The sequence below is a fragment of the Onychomys torridus genome, chromosome 4, assembly GCF_903995425.1.
Source record: "Onychomys torridus chromosome 4, mOncTor1.1, whole genome shotgun sequence".
Taxonomy (NCBI): domain Eukaryota; kingdom Metazoa; phylum Chordata; class Mammalia; order Rodentia; family Cricetidae; genus Onychomys; species Onychomys torridus.
Genome location: NC_050446.1, coordinates 56,232,740 through 56,250,471, shown reverse-complemented (window position 1 = coordinate 56,250,471; position 17,732 = coordinate 56,232,740). Strand labels below are relative to the sequence as shown.

Genomic DNA, 17,732 nt, shown 5'->3' with positions numbered 1-17,732 from the left:
AAAGAATAGAGCGGCTAAAGCTGGGCACTTATTTCCAGGGTTTCTCTTCAAACATTTTTGTCATGGCTTATACTCAGGGTACAATTTAGGGGTAAAGTGAGTTACTCTCTGCCAACATACTTGTTCTCCATACACACTGAATGTTCTTTTTTGAAATGACCTCTGAGTGATGAAGATGCCATGAAGATATGGCCTCAGTGATACAGGAGGTAGCTAATTAACCTAAGCAAAATGAAAAAGGTCTATTTGATCCAGAGTCAGAGACCAATGTTTGAAAAGAATTTGTGCTTTTGCCTTACCCATTTATTAATATATGCAACATCACCAGAGCACTTTCAAAAATGTCCTCAGCAATTATAGTACAATTTATTGGAGCTGGACAATGATGACTGAGCGTGTAGAAAGTGGAATTTATAATTAGCATGCTAATAATGCATAGCATTTGAAACAAAATGCCCTGTGTTTTAGACTTAGTGGTGTGACTGGTGCTTTCAATAAAGATAAAAGGTCTTTGGAAACAGAATGGTGTCAGCAGTAAATAAAAAACATCAATAGGCACATTTTGGCAAATGCATAAATTGCAGAAAAGCCGAGCATGAAGGAAGCACTCAGGTGGGACATAGTCCTGCTGAAGTGTACAGCAATCATCTTTACGGCAATGATCTTTTATTTGCCAGGACAAACCCTTTGCTGTTGAGCTGGAGTCTTAGTAAAACTCTGTATTAAAGTGATTTCAAATCATTGATTGGAGGAAGAGTAAGATGGGTGCCATAGATTCTTCTTTGCTATCTTTACATTTTATCTTCAGTTAACACTTGAATATTCTGTGCTCAGTTACAACAGCAGATAAATGCATTAGCAACAATTAGAGGAGGTAAGCATATGGGAAGCTGGATTTCTTTACTTTGAACACTGGTCACCAAGTTTTCATACTGTTATGGCAAAATTCCCTGCACTGGTCTTCTTATCATTAAGTACCTGCTTACCCCTCTAATCTTAACCTGATGCAGAGTTTCCTGGGGAACCTCACAATGCCTACATTAATAAAGATGGTAAGTTTCAAATGAAATAATTGGTATTGGCTTTCTGAGTCATAACAATTTTGTGTAAGAAGTATAGGAAGATATTTGGGACTATCATGGAACTACCTAATTCTTCAACACAACTGAGCTGAAGGAAGTTTCCCAAACTCTCTTCTGGAGTCTTATTCCGTGAGTCCAGCCAGGCCTGTCTATTGCAAGGGTCATTTCAGGTCATGTCAGGAGCGTGGTTAGAATAGATCATGGATAATGTGTTGCTGGCTTGGTTTCTTGGAAAACAATGATGCCTTCCACTACTATTAGAGTATTCCAGGAGAGATAGACTCAGAAATGAAAGCAAAGAGAAAGAATACTGCTAAGCAACAGGAGAGAGGCTTGACATAGCCCAAACCCTGATAAAGAATGGTCATGGCACAGGGATAATTTTCTGTGTGAAAATTATGAAAGAAAGCTTGGGTGGAGGTAGGAGAGAGGAGAAGGGGGAAGGAAAAGAAAGCCAATGAATGAAAGGTGTTTATATTGTGTGCCAATCAAGAAGGTAAAATTATTTAACACAGGGAGCTACTAGAATAACATGATACTAAACCAATACAGGAGAAATAAGAAGGGAGGCCAAAAGAAATTTTAATTTTCATTGTGACACAGTGTTTAGTTTTACTTGTCTCTAAAATTACCAACATTTAAAAATTAATGTCAAAAACAGATCATCAAAGGCAGACCCAGTCTGCCTGCAGTTGAAGCTCCATTACCATAAGAATCAATGACATATCACCTCTGAAAATAACAAACTATTTCTAAAATTATAGTTAACACCCAGTTAATTCACCTCCAGTTCAGCTGTCATTTTCAAAGACAGGGGCATACGGGGCCAGTACATGATACCTTCACTGTTCACATATGGATGAAAAATGGGTGTTTCCCCCAAGATTATATTTGATATTTGCAAACAAATGTTCTCTTCTAGAGATAGTCACCCAAGTTTAAAAACAACAAACCAGTGCTTTGGAACCACAAAAATTATATCATGCAAATTGCTAGCTGAAAATGGCCCAGAAGTTCATATATGCAAGAATAGCATGCTGTATGCAATTATGTGTTTCTTAGCTGAGTTCTGTTTCCTATGCTTTTAAATGAACATTAGAGACACCTTTGCCAAGTTAAGCTGTTATCTGTTTCATCCAAGTTGCATCCTGCTCAGTCGTGTTAGCCCTGCAGATGACAGTTACTGCTGCTACTGCCTGGCCTTCCTGCTCACTGTGCCCCTTTCTTATCATCCAACACCCTTCTCTCCATTTCTGGGGTTTTCTGAGCCCTCTAGAATGACTTCTATATGACCTGGATTGTTGAGGATGACTTCGGAGAGCTAATAAGGTCCTAAGCCTTTACTTTCATTGTGACTCACATCCCTCTCTTCCCCTGCTCTTAATTCTGCATGCAAACCAATGATTCTTAGAAGTGGAACAAAAGGTTTCCAGAAGCCACGAGAAGAGATGTTTACATGACATGAATTGTGGTCAAACTTTCCCAGGATTCTAGTGGTGAGACTAAGTTGCTCTTGAACAGAATAAACACCTAGTGAGTGGGCATGTGGGGAATGTGGGGAATAGGGTTAAGTACCACTAGACAGAGTCTTTCCCATGTGTTATTATGTGGTTCCAAGCAACAGATACTTTATAATTCATATATAAGGTCTCTGATTTATGGTAATTTAAATATATATATATATATATATATATATATATATATATATATATATTATGTCTAATCTATAGAAAGGACTGTCAATCAGCAATCAAGAGTTCTTACTGACATAGGATAGGATCACTAGGAAGTAATTACATTGATTCATTAACCAATAGGAAGGAGGGCTTCCTTTTGACTGGGATGAGCTACAGTTGTTAGCAGCTGCTCTGCTCTGCTTCTATGGTTTAACATTGGCTTTACTTATCTTGGTCAAGCTCAGATCTCATTGGTCATCATTCCATCCCAACACAAAACCCAGAGAGAAATGTTGCAAATGGAACTCTAAAAATGAAAAGACCAATCTTCTATTTGTGTTGCATGTCTTGAGTTAAAAATGTGTTAAAAGTATGACTATAAAGCCATAAAGGATTGGAAATAATAAACTTGTAAGGAATTATTTTTACATGCATATGCTCATATGCACAGAGACATCTACACACACATATGTGCCATGATATTTCTTCTTTTCACTTCTTGACACTTCTTCCCAGAGAGCTAACCCTCAACTTCAACCACAACACACAGGGACTTTTAGCACTGGTTATTAGACAGAATCAGTTCCAAGAATAGTCTGTAAGTCACCATCCAGCTCTGAACTTCCTTGATTTCTGGAACATTTTCCCGTTCTCTTTGGGAGTGCCAGGAAAGTCTCAGCAGAAAAGACAAGATCTCCACATCTTAAGCTTTTCTCAGACCTCTAAGACAGTAGTTCTTAACCAATTGGTTGTGACTCTTTGGGCATCAAATGACCCTTTCACAGGGTTCACATATCAGATATCCTGCATATTTACATTATGATTCATAACAGTAAGAAGGTTATAGTTATGAAGTAGCAATGAAATAATTTTATGGCTGGGGGCCACCACAACATGAGGAACAGTATCCAAGGGTCATAGCATTAGGGAGGTTGAGAACCACTGTTCTAAGACTTTGTTCCCTCAACCTCTAGACTTTCTGCATCTACTGTTCTGTGTGAAGGAGTTAACAGACCTATCTGTCCTAGTAGGTTTCAGCTAGGTAATAGACAGTTAAATATTAAATGTGCTTTCTTTATGAAGAAATTTGGTATTAATTTGGACAGAGGTGATGCTTGTGAAGACTGTCACAAGAAAGCCAATTTCATAATTGTCCCTGACAAGACCATAAACAAATCTATATTTTATTTTCCCCAATGTCATGCTGCAATAATTTATAATCCAGTTTTCATGTCAGCTTATACATTACCAAGCTAAACTTTTAGCAAACCAAATCAGTCCCATAACTGAAAAAGTATTTTACATGGTTGAATATAAAGGAAGTGAATAGAAATAATCACTTGATCTTTCCCACTCTTTTGCACTTAGAATGGCTAAATCTTAGCACAGTTGAATGCATTTCCACGGTACAAATTAAGGGGGTGGGAGGAAATCCATATTGAAGCCATCCCCCTTACTCAAAGAATTAAGCTTATTCTTTTTTTTTCAAATTGGGGAAGGAAATATATTGTATAATACATATTTCTCTTTTCCAGTAGGTATCTGCCTACTATGTTAGTTTTTAATTTCCAACTATTGATTTCTACCAGTATATACAAACATATACGTAAATGAAAATTAGTAATTTTAATGAAAAAATAAATTGTTGGTGCAAAGCTAATTGGGTACTTTCCTTCCTCCTTCCCCTCACTTTTGTTTTGTTATTCACCTCCTTGGTATTGCTATCAACACTGAAAATAGAGCAGGGATAATGGAAGACTAGAGATTCGATCTTCTTCTATACTGCCTCAAGGAGGAGAGACCGGCTGTGTCTTTACAGTAGTATTCTCATAGCATAGAACACTGCTGCTCACATATTTGATACATTTTTGTGGATGGAGGATGTTGAAATATATTATACCACCATAACAACCCCTTAGATATGGTAAAGGACTACAGTGTTTTCACCAAACTTAGAGATGGAAGAAAGCCGATTTGTTTCTATGTTCCCTACATCTCCTCCCCAATATTATTTCATTAAATTTTAAGACATAGTAACAGATGGTATGAAGGACATTGCTCTTGAGTATGAAGATCTTTCCAAGTGTAACTGGGAGTAGGGTAACTTGAGATGGTAAGTCACTTGGGACCTGCAGAGATTCTGGGAAAAGTTGAGACATGTGATTTGCTTGTACAAGAACTGGGCATAGAACATAGAACATGAGATGATATTATCATTATCAATGTTATCTTAAGGATTTGGTTAAACACTAAGCTTTATATAGGTCACAGCATAATCCTCTTGTATAAAATAGACATAGCCCTTCATTTTATGGGAAGCTCAACATGAACACTGTTTTATTCTCACAGAAAGGCCAGGAGACTGCATTATTAATCCCTTTGTTCATGAGAAAATTGAGTCCTGTGAATGTGTAAAATCCTGTGTGTACATGGGTGAATACATATGTGTAGTAAAAGATTAGATCAGGAGTCTTCCATTGCTCTCTACTGTATTTTTTGAGATAGAGTCTCTCACAAAACTTGGAGCTTATTTTTTTAGCTAGATTGTCTGGCCAGTGAGATCCAGGGATCCTCCTGTCTCCACCTCCCCAGTGCTAAGATTAGAGGCTTGTTCCAGTGCCTAGCTTTTACATGGATGCTGGGAATTAAGCTCAGGTCCTCATGCTTGCACAGAAAACACTTTGCCACCTGAAGGATCTCCTTAGCCCCCAAACACTAAGTCTTAAAGGAGTCAAGAACTTACCCAAATTTGTGAAGCCAGTAAATAAAAAGATTAGAATAAAAAAAAAAACCCACCTTTGATCTTTGTGTTATTTCTCATGATTCTAAAACATCGACAATAGGATTTGACAAATATTCAGATGTGTGAATTAGCTGAATACAATTTCACATCCTAAATCTGTTTTTCCATGTGTGAAATACAGCAATTCTGCACAGAATGTAAATTTTTTTTTTTTTGAGACAGGGCCTCTCTCTAGCTCAAGCTGGCCTGAAACTTATCACATAACTCATTAACTCAACTCTGTATTGTTCATGAAACTTCTCAATTCCTTGACCCCTGTTCTGGCCTGTCCTTCCCCTCCATGTTAGTCACCTTGGAAAGGTCAGTCTCCAGGGCCTTTTTTCTAGACCTTTGAAGGTTTAAATGAAATGCTTTGCAGTGAGGAAGGCTGGGGCTTTTTTTTTTAATTTTATGTAATGGTATGTCTGGTTTGTCCACCTGCGTCACTGTTCTGTGGCTTTCCCAGCAGACATTTGGTGGGGGCACTCAGTTCCACTCTCTGAATAGTACGAGAGTGCGTAAGTGCATCTGCTCTTTCAGAACTGATGACACAGTTTCAGTTTTCAGAAAAAATAACAAAAGCCCTTACTTTAAGTTGCCGCTGTCTTTTGAATATGAAGTTCTATTCTCTTGCATAATAAACGTCATACATTTAAGACTGGCACATTTTTTTTTTTTTGTCAAACATAAAAAGTGAACAACTCTTGATTTTCCTATGTTCTATGGAGACATTAACTTCAGATATCTTTTTTTAAGGAAGTAATCATTGCTGAGTAAAAATAACCTGTTAAAATTCCATTATCTACATAAATTCAGAATATCAGAAAAAAATCATCTAGAACTAAAGTGGTAGATGAAATAAACAATTTATAAAACTTACCTATCCATACAGATATGTATTACAGAAACTCATGCCTGTGCATACACGACTACCTAGCACCTAGTAGGTGTTCAATAAACGGCAAATGCTTCCTCCACTTCCCAAGGAACCTGCCTTCTGCCAATTTTAATTTAGACACCAGAGGGCGCTCACAGTGTTGTGAGAGTTGAGCAGCAACCTCCAGGTCTAACCCAAATGGCCCTTTCATTTAGTTTGTCTTATCAAACCATAGTTACTAATAAATCCATTATATTGTACAATTTATGATTAAAAATGCAATTTTCTCACATATCTAATTAAACATGGTGGTGATTCCTCTAAAAGATAACAGGGATGTTTAAGAATTCAATAGCAATCCAAATGATTAGGAGTTAGGAAAACCATAACACCAGCATGGCACAGGACATGGACAGTGTCAAGTGTCCAAGACACTTTCCTACAAATCTAGAGCCAAGCAAAAATGAAAATATCAAATTAAATGTCCAAATGAGATACCATTCTCAAGATATTTTCCTTTAGTTAAGAAGAGGTCTATAAATGTGGTCTTAGGATGGCTAGCAAAATCTAATAATGGCTAGTGGGTATACTCCATATGCCGTTCTATGAAAAAGAGTCTGTGCAATCCAGTAATCTATGGGCCTGGTAATGCCAGACACTTCAGACCTTTAAACTTTCTCCTGTTCTGTTCTGTTCTGTTCTGTTCTATTCTGTTCTACTCCAGTAGAAAGTTTCCCACCACAGTGACCATCCCTATGGAGCCATAGAATCATGTTGTAGGGTTGAAACTCTATAAATGTGAGTTGGTCCTGAATAATTCTGAAGCCTCAGAACTATAGAAAATAAGATCATTCATTTGTGGAGAACTGGTTCTAGGTTCAGGGTCTCTGCTGGTCTCTTAGTCAACAGATTTCTTCAAAATCCTTCAGGAAACCCATAAAACTTCTTGTAATATCTACAAGGGAAAAATGTACTCCAACAGGTATGCTTGGTGGGAATAACTTAAGGTAGGAGAGTCATTCTATTATGTACTATATTCTTTCTGTGTACCAAGTGCATTTTAAGAGCTTTAAACACACATATTAACTAACGTTTTCAAAGCATTCTTGATGTAGACATTATTGTGAATACCAACACCAAATATAGAGAAGCTTTAGCAAGGAGAGATGGTGTTCAAGGTCACACAACTAACTCCTGGTGGGGGGTGAGGGTGTGGGGGCAGGGAGAAAAACCAGCAAAAGCAGCCAGCTTCTCTGTGTTAGCTTTTCAAATGCTAGCATTAGTGACAAACCAATTCTGGACTAATTCAAGTTCTAAAATAATTTACCACTAAAATTAATAACATTTGTTTCTGACATTAGAAAATAATAAAGGAAAAAAATCCTACTGGTAATTTCTTGGACTTAAAGATTCATTTGCAAAACTTAAGTAGATACTATTTTGAATACTTTAAAATTTTTATATATTTATTTGTGTGTGTTGCAGGGGGTGGGGTGGCTATCTATAGTTCAGAAAACAAGTCAGCACTAGTTCCCAGCCTTCCACCTTGCTGAGCCAGGATCTTCCTTTACCACTGTGCTGTGTACTCCAGGCTAGCTGGCCCAGGGGCCTATAGTTGATTCTCCTGCCCCCACTTCTTGTTAGTCAACATAATAGGCACTCTTACTCACTCAAAAATACAAAATCTACACAGAAAATGAATCCAGGAGAACCTGCTTGCACTCAAACCTGGAGTGATCTGTCCTGAAATGCTGTGCTCCTTTTTTTTTTTTTTTTTTTTAATTGTTTTCTTTGCAGTTTACATGTAAAATAGGTGAGAGGGGGAAACTATAGAAGGATGGTAAGACAGCAAGATTTAAGGAAAATTGATGAGGAGCTGTCATATATTCTTTGCCAGTGAAGACTCACACCAGGAGGAGGAGTTACAGATATCAGAGGCATTTCTCTGCAGGGAGTGGAAAAGGCTAGAATAAAACATTGCAGAAACCATAGTTGGCACACAAAAGTGATCAAATATAATGCCCAGTAGAAAAAAAAAAATCTTCCCAGGAAAACAGAGCCTGGGCCCAGAGTGAAGTCATGCTCAGGAAGTTCCGCAGGTGCTATAAACTGACATTATCTGCAGATCAGGTGTGACTTGAGCCTGGCCTTTAACCAATGAGGTCAGCCCAAGGCAAAATTTGAGAACTTATCTAATTAATAAAAGGAGTCTGAAAAATAAACACATTCTTATTATTTCTGAACATATTCATTATGAATTACAGTGTTTCAAAATTGAAAAAGAATTCCCACAATTTAAAAAAAATGTAGGTATAAACTAAGGACATCAAAACAAACATGGAATTTTTGAGGCTAGTTCAGTCACTTACAAACCCACTTCCATGTTCTAATTCCCCACACTGAGCTATTTTGAAACTGTCTTCTTAAGACAGTCACTTTCAAACTACGGGGCCTCTCAGGATTGGTAATGATGTCTCCTAGGGAGAAGCCACAAAGTCTTCAGAATCTAGGCTGATGCAGCCCCAGTGGGGGAAGGCTGAAATTGGCAATAAAGTCTGTAAAATACCACTAACTCTGAAAAATGTATCTATTCATTTTAGTTATATTGAGCTCTTCCTGTGTGGTCATCTAAAGCAGTGAAAACTGGCTTACTCCTCAGCCCTACCCACACCAGAAAGTGTATCAGATGGACCTGATTTCTTGTTCCTGCCAATGACTGTCTGTCATCACTAATGATTCACTCACCTGCCCCTCTCATCATCTAGACTGAATTCATTGTGCCTTTCAGTCACATCTTATTCAACTTTACTTCTTGGATACAGCATGCTAAGGGGTTGAAGGAAGAATCCAATGGGAAGGGTTATCTTCTGCTCCCATTCTTCATGTCTCACTTCTTTACAGTGTCTTTGTCACTTAAAACTAGTCTTCCCAAGGTTATTGATCAATCTATTCTCTCTAACTCAGAGAAACTACCTAAGTTCTTATCTTTTGTGATGTCTAGAACCTTTTAACACTCCCAACCGCAAACCCTTTCTCAAAACCCTCTCATCCTCTGGCTTCTACAATGCCTGATGCACCTGAGTTTCTTGCTACCTCTTAAGCTCTGATTTTCTCGAGCCGCCCCCCCCCCCTTTCTTCTTCAGTGGTTCTCAACCATGAATAAACGTTGAAATCATCCTTGGACCTCTGGAAACTCCTGCTTCCATTTTTTGGACAAACTCCTAGAGACAATTATTTTGAGACAGGGCTACAAGAACAGTTATTCTTTTTTTTTTTTTTTTTTGTCGTTGTTTTGTTTTTCGAGACAAGGTTTCTCTGTTGCACCTTTCCTTGAACTCAGTTGGTAGACCAGGCTGGCCTTGAACTCACAGATATCCTCCTGGCTCTGCCTCCCGAGTGCTGGGATTAAAGGCGTGCGCCACCACTGCCCAGCTAGAACAGGTATTCTTAAAGCTCCATGGATGGTTTAAGTTGAAGTGGACTTCAGTAATACTATTCTTGTCCCTTCTCTAGTTGTAGGAATTTTAGTGTCTAGCCTTGGTCTTCTGATCTGCAAATCTTACAATTTGCAGGTTAAGCTCATTCACCCCTATGGCATTGACTACCTTCCATATCACTCTTGACTCTGACTCGCTGGCACAGTTTTCTCTCTGGTCCTCAGGCATAGAAATCTAACTCATAGACATCTACTTTTCTGTAATATAAACTTCACATCAACGGAATACACAGCCTTCCAGAAAACCTGATGTTCTACCCTTTTAGAGTACCTATCACTGTTATCCATCCATTACCCCCAAAATCAGAACCTTCTGTAGCTAGAGAGCTTCTCTCCAGCCCCCGCCAAGCCTTGTAGTCTGACAACCCACTTATAAAATAATCACTCAGATGCTTATATTATGTAAACTGTTTGGCCTAATGGCTCAGGCTTCTTGTTATCTAGTTATTATATCTTAAATTAACCCATTTCTATTAATCTATAAGTTGCCACATGGCTCATGGGTTACCAGTACCTTACATCTCACTTGTCATGGTGGCAGCTGGCAGCGTCTCTCTGCCCTAGCCTCCCACTTCCCAGAATTCTCTTCTCTGCTTGTCCCACCTATAATTCCTGCATGGCTACTGGCCAATCAGTGTTTTATTTATTAACCAATCAGAGCAACACATTTGACATACAGAACATCCCACAGCAACCTTCAGTGGCATCTTTGATGATTTCTTTTTCCTAGTGTTTAACTAATTTAAAAAGTACCAAGTATTTTCTGAATCCATCCTCTAAACACCTGTAGAACTCTGGTTTTCTCCATAACACCTGCCACTGTACTAGTTAGAGACTTAACATCAGTAGCCTCTATTATAGGAAAAACTGTCATGTTATTCTTAGTCTTGATATATTGACTACAAAGTACTCATTACACCACACTAAAATACTATGTGTCAAACACACAATCTGAACCCTCCACTTCCAAGTTTTAAACCTCACAGGACAGATTCAAAGTCACAAGTTTTTTCAGAAATCATCTCTGTAATCTATCATCCATATCACTCTGCAATGGAACCCTACTTGGTTCTAAGGTCTTCAGAAGTACTATGCTCTCAAAGACCTTGGCTTTCTATGCCCAATGCTTGTTCTGTCTGACATACTTTTTGTTTTATATTCTTTGAGAATTTCATTGATGTATGCAATGAAATATAACCAGGTATGCCTTAATTCCCCCCAACACCTCCTTCGCCTCCTGTCATTATTTCCTTCTCCTCTTGATCTTCCTCTTACTGTCTTTCTTCCTACCTCTAATCATCCACTAAGTCAAGTTAGCTGCCCATATGTACAAGGCTGTGGAGCCATCCACTGCAGCATGGGAACCTATCAATGGCCACACCCTCAGTGGCATATTATTTTTATAATCTCTTCCTCTAGCTGAGACTTACTCTGTCCCCACATGGGTCTCAGTTCCTCACTACTTTGTTCTTGTCATTAGATCTTCCCATCACAGTTTCCTCCAGTCATGAACATTTATGTAGGAAAACTGTTGTACAAAAGTTGTGTTGCTTTTATGCACTTAGGTCTGATCCTTGGATATCTCTCAGTTTATGACTAAATGAATACATGAGCCATATGCACAATGGAGTAGTAATACATGCCCCAAGATCTCTTGCCATGGAAGAGTATATTAGCAATTAGAAATATTAGCCAATGAGCACATAAGCATATATCAAAAAGAATTTTGTTTAAAAAAGCATCTCTCCAATTAGAAGGACACCTCACCCTTTGAGAGATCAAGTATGGGAGACTGGGGAACTTCTAATCTTTTAAAATAGTGTGTGTGTGTGTGTGTGTGTGTGTGTGTGTGTGTGTGTGTGTACCATGGGTGTATGTAGGTACTCTTGGAGACCAGACACATCAGATGCCCCTGGAGCTGGCATCATCACAGGTGGTTCTAAGCTGCCTGATGTGGATGCTGGAATTGAACTTGGGTCCTTTGCCAGAGTGATACACCTTCAACATCTAAGCTATTTGGCAAACCCCAGCTTCTACCTTTTAACCTCAATTTATTAATGGCATCCTATACCATTAGTGTTAAGAATGGCCTGTGTTCAGGGACAATTTTTCAGGTTGACCAATCTGTATTAATCTCAGATTCATAAGCTATAATTTTAGGCTTATTACAAACAAAAAGAACATCACCCAGAATACATATGAAATTTAAATAGGTAGAAATGATGCAATGCCTAGGAACTTGACCAGTTTCAAAGTAGGATATAAAATATAAAAACAGGAGATCTCCTAAGACAATGCTATTTCCAGAAATATTTTCAAAATCAGCAATGGTAAACAAGTTGTTGTGGACCTTCAGTCTTTCCAGCAAGAGAAAGAGAAGCCCAGACAGAAAGCTTAACAGCTCAACAGCCAGAGCTCTGCCCATGAGGGGAAGTGAGGGTCCTACCCACCTAGGCACAGATGCAGGAGTGCTCCCACCCAAGGGAAGTTTTTGGGGGGTATCAGTGCTGTCCAATAGAGATGTAATGTGTGCTCACATGACATTTTTACATGAAGGACTGCCATATTACAAAGGTGAAAAGGAATGTTAAATCAATTCAAGAGTTATTAAGCTACCACTACTACTTTAAGATATTTCTTTCATGGGGTAATCATAACTTAGTTTGTACTATCTCAGACATCTACTAGGTAAATTATTTAATTAAACTTCTCACTGCAGACATTTCCTGTCCTCAAAAGTCACATGTGGCCAGTGACTACTTTATTGAACTGTGTAACTGTGAAACTTTAGATTCTGTTCCTAGAAAAGTCAGTCATCCAGAGCCACAGTCTCCTCTCTCTCTCTCTCTCTCCCTCTCTCTCTCTCTCTCTCTCTCTCTCTCTCTCCCCTTTCTACACACACACACATACACACACACACACACACACACACACACACACACACACACACACGGGATTAAGAAAAGACATTTGTGGTAACTACAAAGTATTAAAAATCTGGAGTGTCTTTTGATACCCAAATAAATCTGGCAATCATTCACATTGTTATTGTGTTCTGCTTTGCTGACTATTTGTGTTTTAAGCATAGGTCATGCTTAAATGTATTAATGGAGGCATTATTTTTATCCTCCTGACTATCAGGGACCAATTTCATTAAACAACTCCCAGTAAGGGTACAGAGTAGTTGACAGTGAAGAGAATGGACATGTGAAAATCACCATGACCTACTTAGACACTGTTTTCACAAGTGGATGTAGACCTTGGTCCTCCTGAGGGGAGACCACTTTTTTGTTCATGGAAGGAAGTAGCAAGGGAGTACAAAACAACAGACACCTCTGAGACAGGCAGGGTGCCAGAAAGAGGCTGAGAACACAGGAAGAAAACACCCTGGGTGCTATAGAAGCAACTCTGCTAGTGTTACCTCAGCAGCCAATTTGGTCTGCTGAAGGGGCACTGCCAATGTCTCCCCTGAGCATGCTAGATAAATGAGTATGCCTGCTGGACTCTGATTATGGCTATAGTGAATACAGCATGGTATGTTGTAACATCAGCCATAGACAACACTAGAGTGGGAGAGGCTAGGAGACTATCTGAGTCAGCCATTTGTCTGACATTCTACAGAGACGTTAAAACAACTCATGATAATTTAGATATTTTGAACCAAACATCTGATAGACACCATTTCGCAAGACTGGACAGTTTTAGAATCATGATAAGAAGTACAGTTATTCCAGAGGCAAGAGGTTACTTACTGAAATAGCTACAATAGCTCTAACATAACTGTTGTGATGGGCCAATAACTTCTTTTTCATTTGCTTCATTTCAGTTTGTTGTATTTTTTTGTTTATAAATTAACATTTTATTTTTAGTTCATTAATTGACCCTAAAAACTTATTTTGGTAACATTTTATTGCAGATATCACATGTATTTTAATTAGAAAATAAATAACTAATTTTTCAATGTCTAGATATTGAACTAAGTATTTTTAGGGGGCAGAGTTTGAGACCGGGTCTCACTATGCAGCTCTGGTTGTCCTAGAACTCCTATGTAGATCAGGCTGGCTTGGACCTGAACTCACAGAGATCTACATGCCTCTGCCTCCTGAGTGCTGGAATTAAAGACGTGTGCCACCATGCCCAGCTAAGCTATGTATTTTTAAACTTCATAATATAATCACTTAGATTCTACATAAGATAATCATAATTATTTATATAATTATAAGTATAGCTATTTATAGTATAACTATATAATATAGTTAAATATAAATAAAATAATTTTTAAAATTATAAATAGCTCAATCATCCAGAAGATTTTTTTGTGTGTAGGTAGCTTTCTCCTTCCTCTCTTTCTGCACACACATAAATACACACACAAATGTGTTCAAAAGTATTAGTGTATAGTTTACAAACGTTATAGTCTTAATATGTTTCTGCTAATTAATTGGTGGTTTTTTTTTTTTTTTTAGCTTTCTTTCTGGACATGAGCATTAATATTTTATCTTACAGCTTTAAATTACTTTTGAATTTGTTCTCAATAAAGCAACACTTTTCTCAGTAGAAACTGGGAATGTATTGTTCAGAATGTTTCCCCGAGAAGTAACTTCATCCAATTCCCTTACAAAAACAGTCTAAGTTTTACCATAGTTGATATTGTAACCAATCAATTGACAAGGACCTTATACTCCATTTGGTGTTTTTCATCTCAGTGTTTTTGTTGTTGACTCAATTCTTAAAGGTAAGGAACAGCACTTTGGGTTACCATCGCTAACCCTTCTACCCACCAATCAAGCTGAGAACTATCAAACTTGTGCTTTTCTTTATTCATCCATCCCAAAGCTTGCAATGTTCTTTATATATCTACTGTGCTTGAATGTCTGTGGCAAACTCTGTGCTCTACACTGAAGTGAATTTAGGTGTTCCTTTAATTGACAGCTGCCATCATCTAAAAGCCTATCCCAGAACATGATCTTTCCAGTTAAATACAAGCCTCCATAAATAGATCCAGTCCCCGCCCCCCCCCCAGGATGTCATGTCATGGCTCTGGAAAGAAAGAATGCCTGGACCGGAGACCCTGAGAAGTCTGTCAGATCAAGGCTTCATTCATTGCCCAGCTCTCTCAGGCAGTGAAAATACTCTTCAAAATCATTCCAAATACACAGCTCTGTCAGTCCCGTATGCACCCCTGTCTGCGGTTTGGAATAGGGGGTGCATAATGATGCTCTGAGGCCCATCTCTCCTTTGCAAAGAACTAAGTTACATGATAGCTTTTCCCCACCCACCCCCGAATAAAATTTGGTTTTGCTGTTTCTCTCCCTCTCCTGTTCGTCGTCATCTTCCTCCCCCTCCTCTCTTTGTGTCTTCCCACTCCCAATACTCTTTGCACTTTTGTGTCAGCAGGAGCCTAGTCCAATGCACAGATAACTCCTGCATTTTTCTGGGTGCTGAGGGGAAAATGCAAAGAAAGAAACAGAACAAAACAGGCAAGCAAACAACAAAAGATGACTCTAAAAAGATAAAGACGAAATAAGGCCGTCTCAGAAGTCCCTCTTATCACCTATAATTTATCATCATAGATGACAGGTCATCTCTATAGCCAGCACACTAAACCCTTCCTTTGGTTTTCTCTTCCCTGAACACGCACAAGTGAAGTGTAAGGCTAAGCCTCGGTAAGTAATTTTGAAGGAGGAACGCACAGCTCTCTGTGCTGGAGTCCTTCTGTGGAAAACAGAAACATTACAATCATAACCTAGGGTTGCTCTGAGGGGAAAACATTGAGCAATATACACAACAGTGCTAGGAGCAAGACAGATCTAAATTAATATTAGTTCCCCTTTCTTTTCCCATGTGTCTGTGTGCAGCAAATTTGCTTTTGACTTTGAAACATGAAACTTGTCCCCTCCCCCATCAGCACACATGTCTCAAGTTTCTGGAAACTTAAATAAAGACATAAGAAATGAAGGCTGAAGACAAGCCTGCTTAACAGGAGAATCTGAGAGGAGGAAAGTTAATAATTATATGTTAGACCTCTTATATTAATGATTTTAACAGTTGACCTGTCATTTTTCCCCTCCTGTTCTTTTATGGTACATATTCTATTGAAGAAAGAGACGGGAAAGCCCTTGGGCCAAATGGCGGGATGTGGGGTCAATCGAAGTTTTTATTCCTGATGTGATCTTAGATCAAAGTTGAGACATCAGAGATCAAGCACAATCCTTAACAATCCTTCTCTGGCCTGGGTCCTGTGGCTTTGAGGCAGGTTTTACACATGGTAGAGGGTGAGAGGTGGCTGGCCAAAAGGCATCCTAAGAAACTTTCCCTGAGAGAGCTTTTACCAGATACTGCGATCAGCTACAGCCTCAAGCAAAGAAAAGGCAAATATCACCAGAAGAAGCAAGCTGCCATGAGGTTAAAATCGAAGAGCATGCACTTTAAACTAGAAGAAACTGGCATCGCGGAGTCTTCCAGAACTTATCCAACAATGGGCCCATGGGGAGAGAAAGTTCATTATCTCCTGGTACAGGACTCAACTCACCCAGCTGGAGCTGTTCGCAGGTCTGGCCTGGATTCTCTCCGATCCTGCATCTGTAAATCGCCCCAGGATTGACCACTGAGGCATTGGACAGCCAGCTGGCAGTGGGCGCCCCCGCGATGAGCCTAAAGGGAGAACCAGGCAAGTTCGCTCAGATGTGAGCCAGTCTGCCCACCTACCCTGCCCCCGAGTTGCCACAGCTGTGCAGTGGGCAGCATGGGAAGTGGCGCCAACGTCCTCTGCCCACCACCATCACCCGAGACTCAGAACTCCAGCACCAGGTACGAGGAGCACCCTGGGGGCTGCCATCCTAAGTTAGTTCTAAGGCTCTCCAGTGAGCCAGCTGGCTGAAGCTAGGCTTTCCTCTGACTTTGCAGGAGGGCGGAAAGTTTGATTCAGACAAGGAATCCCAGAAGCGGAGGCGCTGCTACATGCCTCTTGGGGAGGGCGCACTCACCAGCGCTTTTCCCCGTGCCTGTGCAGCACCACCGAGTAGCCAAACAGAGTGTCGGAGGGGCCCTGGTACAGCAGCGCGCTCTCAGGGTCCAGGTTGTAGGGGTACCCCGCAGGCACTTCCAGGTACAACAACAGCATCACCGCTTCCCAGAGGGCGACCCCTCGGGGCCCGGGTCTGCGCCTCGGTTCCGCAGCCATGCACTCTTGGTGGGGAACATTCAACCCCAAACGGCCACTGACCAGAGTTGCACAGGATGCGACGGTTGGCCAAGGCGAAGAGCGCCCCAAGAGATGAAGTACAGCAGCGTGTCCGGTACTGGCAGGCGACAGGGGCGGAGAGAGGGACGCCAGGGGAGGGGAATTGGTAGCCACAGGCGGAGCAATCGTGGTGCCCAGGGATGCCTCAGGCCCTGGCCCACGCCCCGTTTCTGTGGCCTGGGGGCTGTGTGCTCCTGTGATCTGGGTGGGGTCCTGGGTGTGGTGCCGTAGCTCACAGCCTTGTCTCCCTTTCCCCAACCCGATCCCCACCCCCACCCCGCCGCAGCTGTAGGGGGCGCTAGGGGACCTAGGTTGCTGGGACTCACATCCTGGCCAGGTTCTGGCAGCCCATAGAGCACGGGGATGGCTATAGGCTTCTGGGACTTAGCCAGAATGGCCCCGAGGGGAACACAAACGGGGCAGGACTTTCCCTTTTGAAAGGTGGCTGGGGCTAGATGCCTAGCCTTGAGACACTTCATGCAGTGACTGGCCTCCATGACCAGTCTCCGTGACCAATAGTGGTCCCCCAAATTTGGGGACCAGGACTGTGGAGAAACCTCCAGAACTTCCTTTGCC

At 40.4% G+C, this 17,732-nt stretch overlaps 1 protein-coding gene across 1 annotated transcript in view; it reads right to left on the bottom strand.

The window, feature by feature from the left end:
- The window catches only part of Itga4 (integrin subunit alpha 4), an 80,626-nt gene extending 63,248 nt beyond the window's left edge, over positions 1–17,378 (bottom strand). The window contains exons 1-2 of the mRNA XM_036185056.1: positions 16,900–17,378; positions 16,446–16,567 (exon numbers count right to left, since the gene is read on the bottom strand). Coding sequence (XP_036040949.1) covers positions 16,446–16,567; positions 16,900–17,096 — 319 coding nt within the window. The 5' untranslated portion in view covers positions 17,097–17,378. The remainder of the gene's footprint in view (positions 1–16,445; positions 16,568–16,899) is intronic.
- Positions 17,379–17,732: the final 354 nt, after the last annotated feature.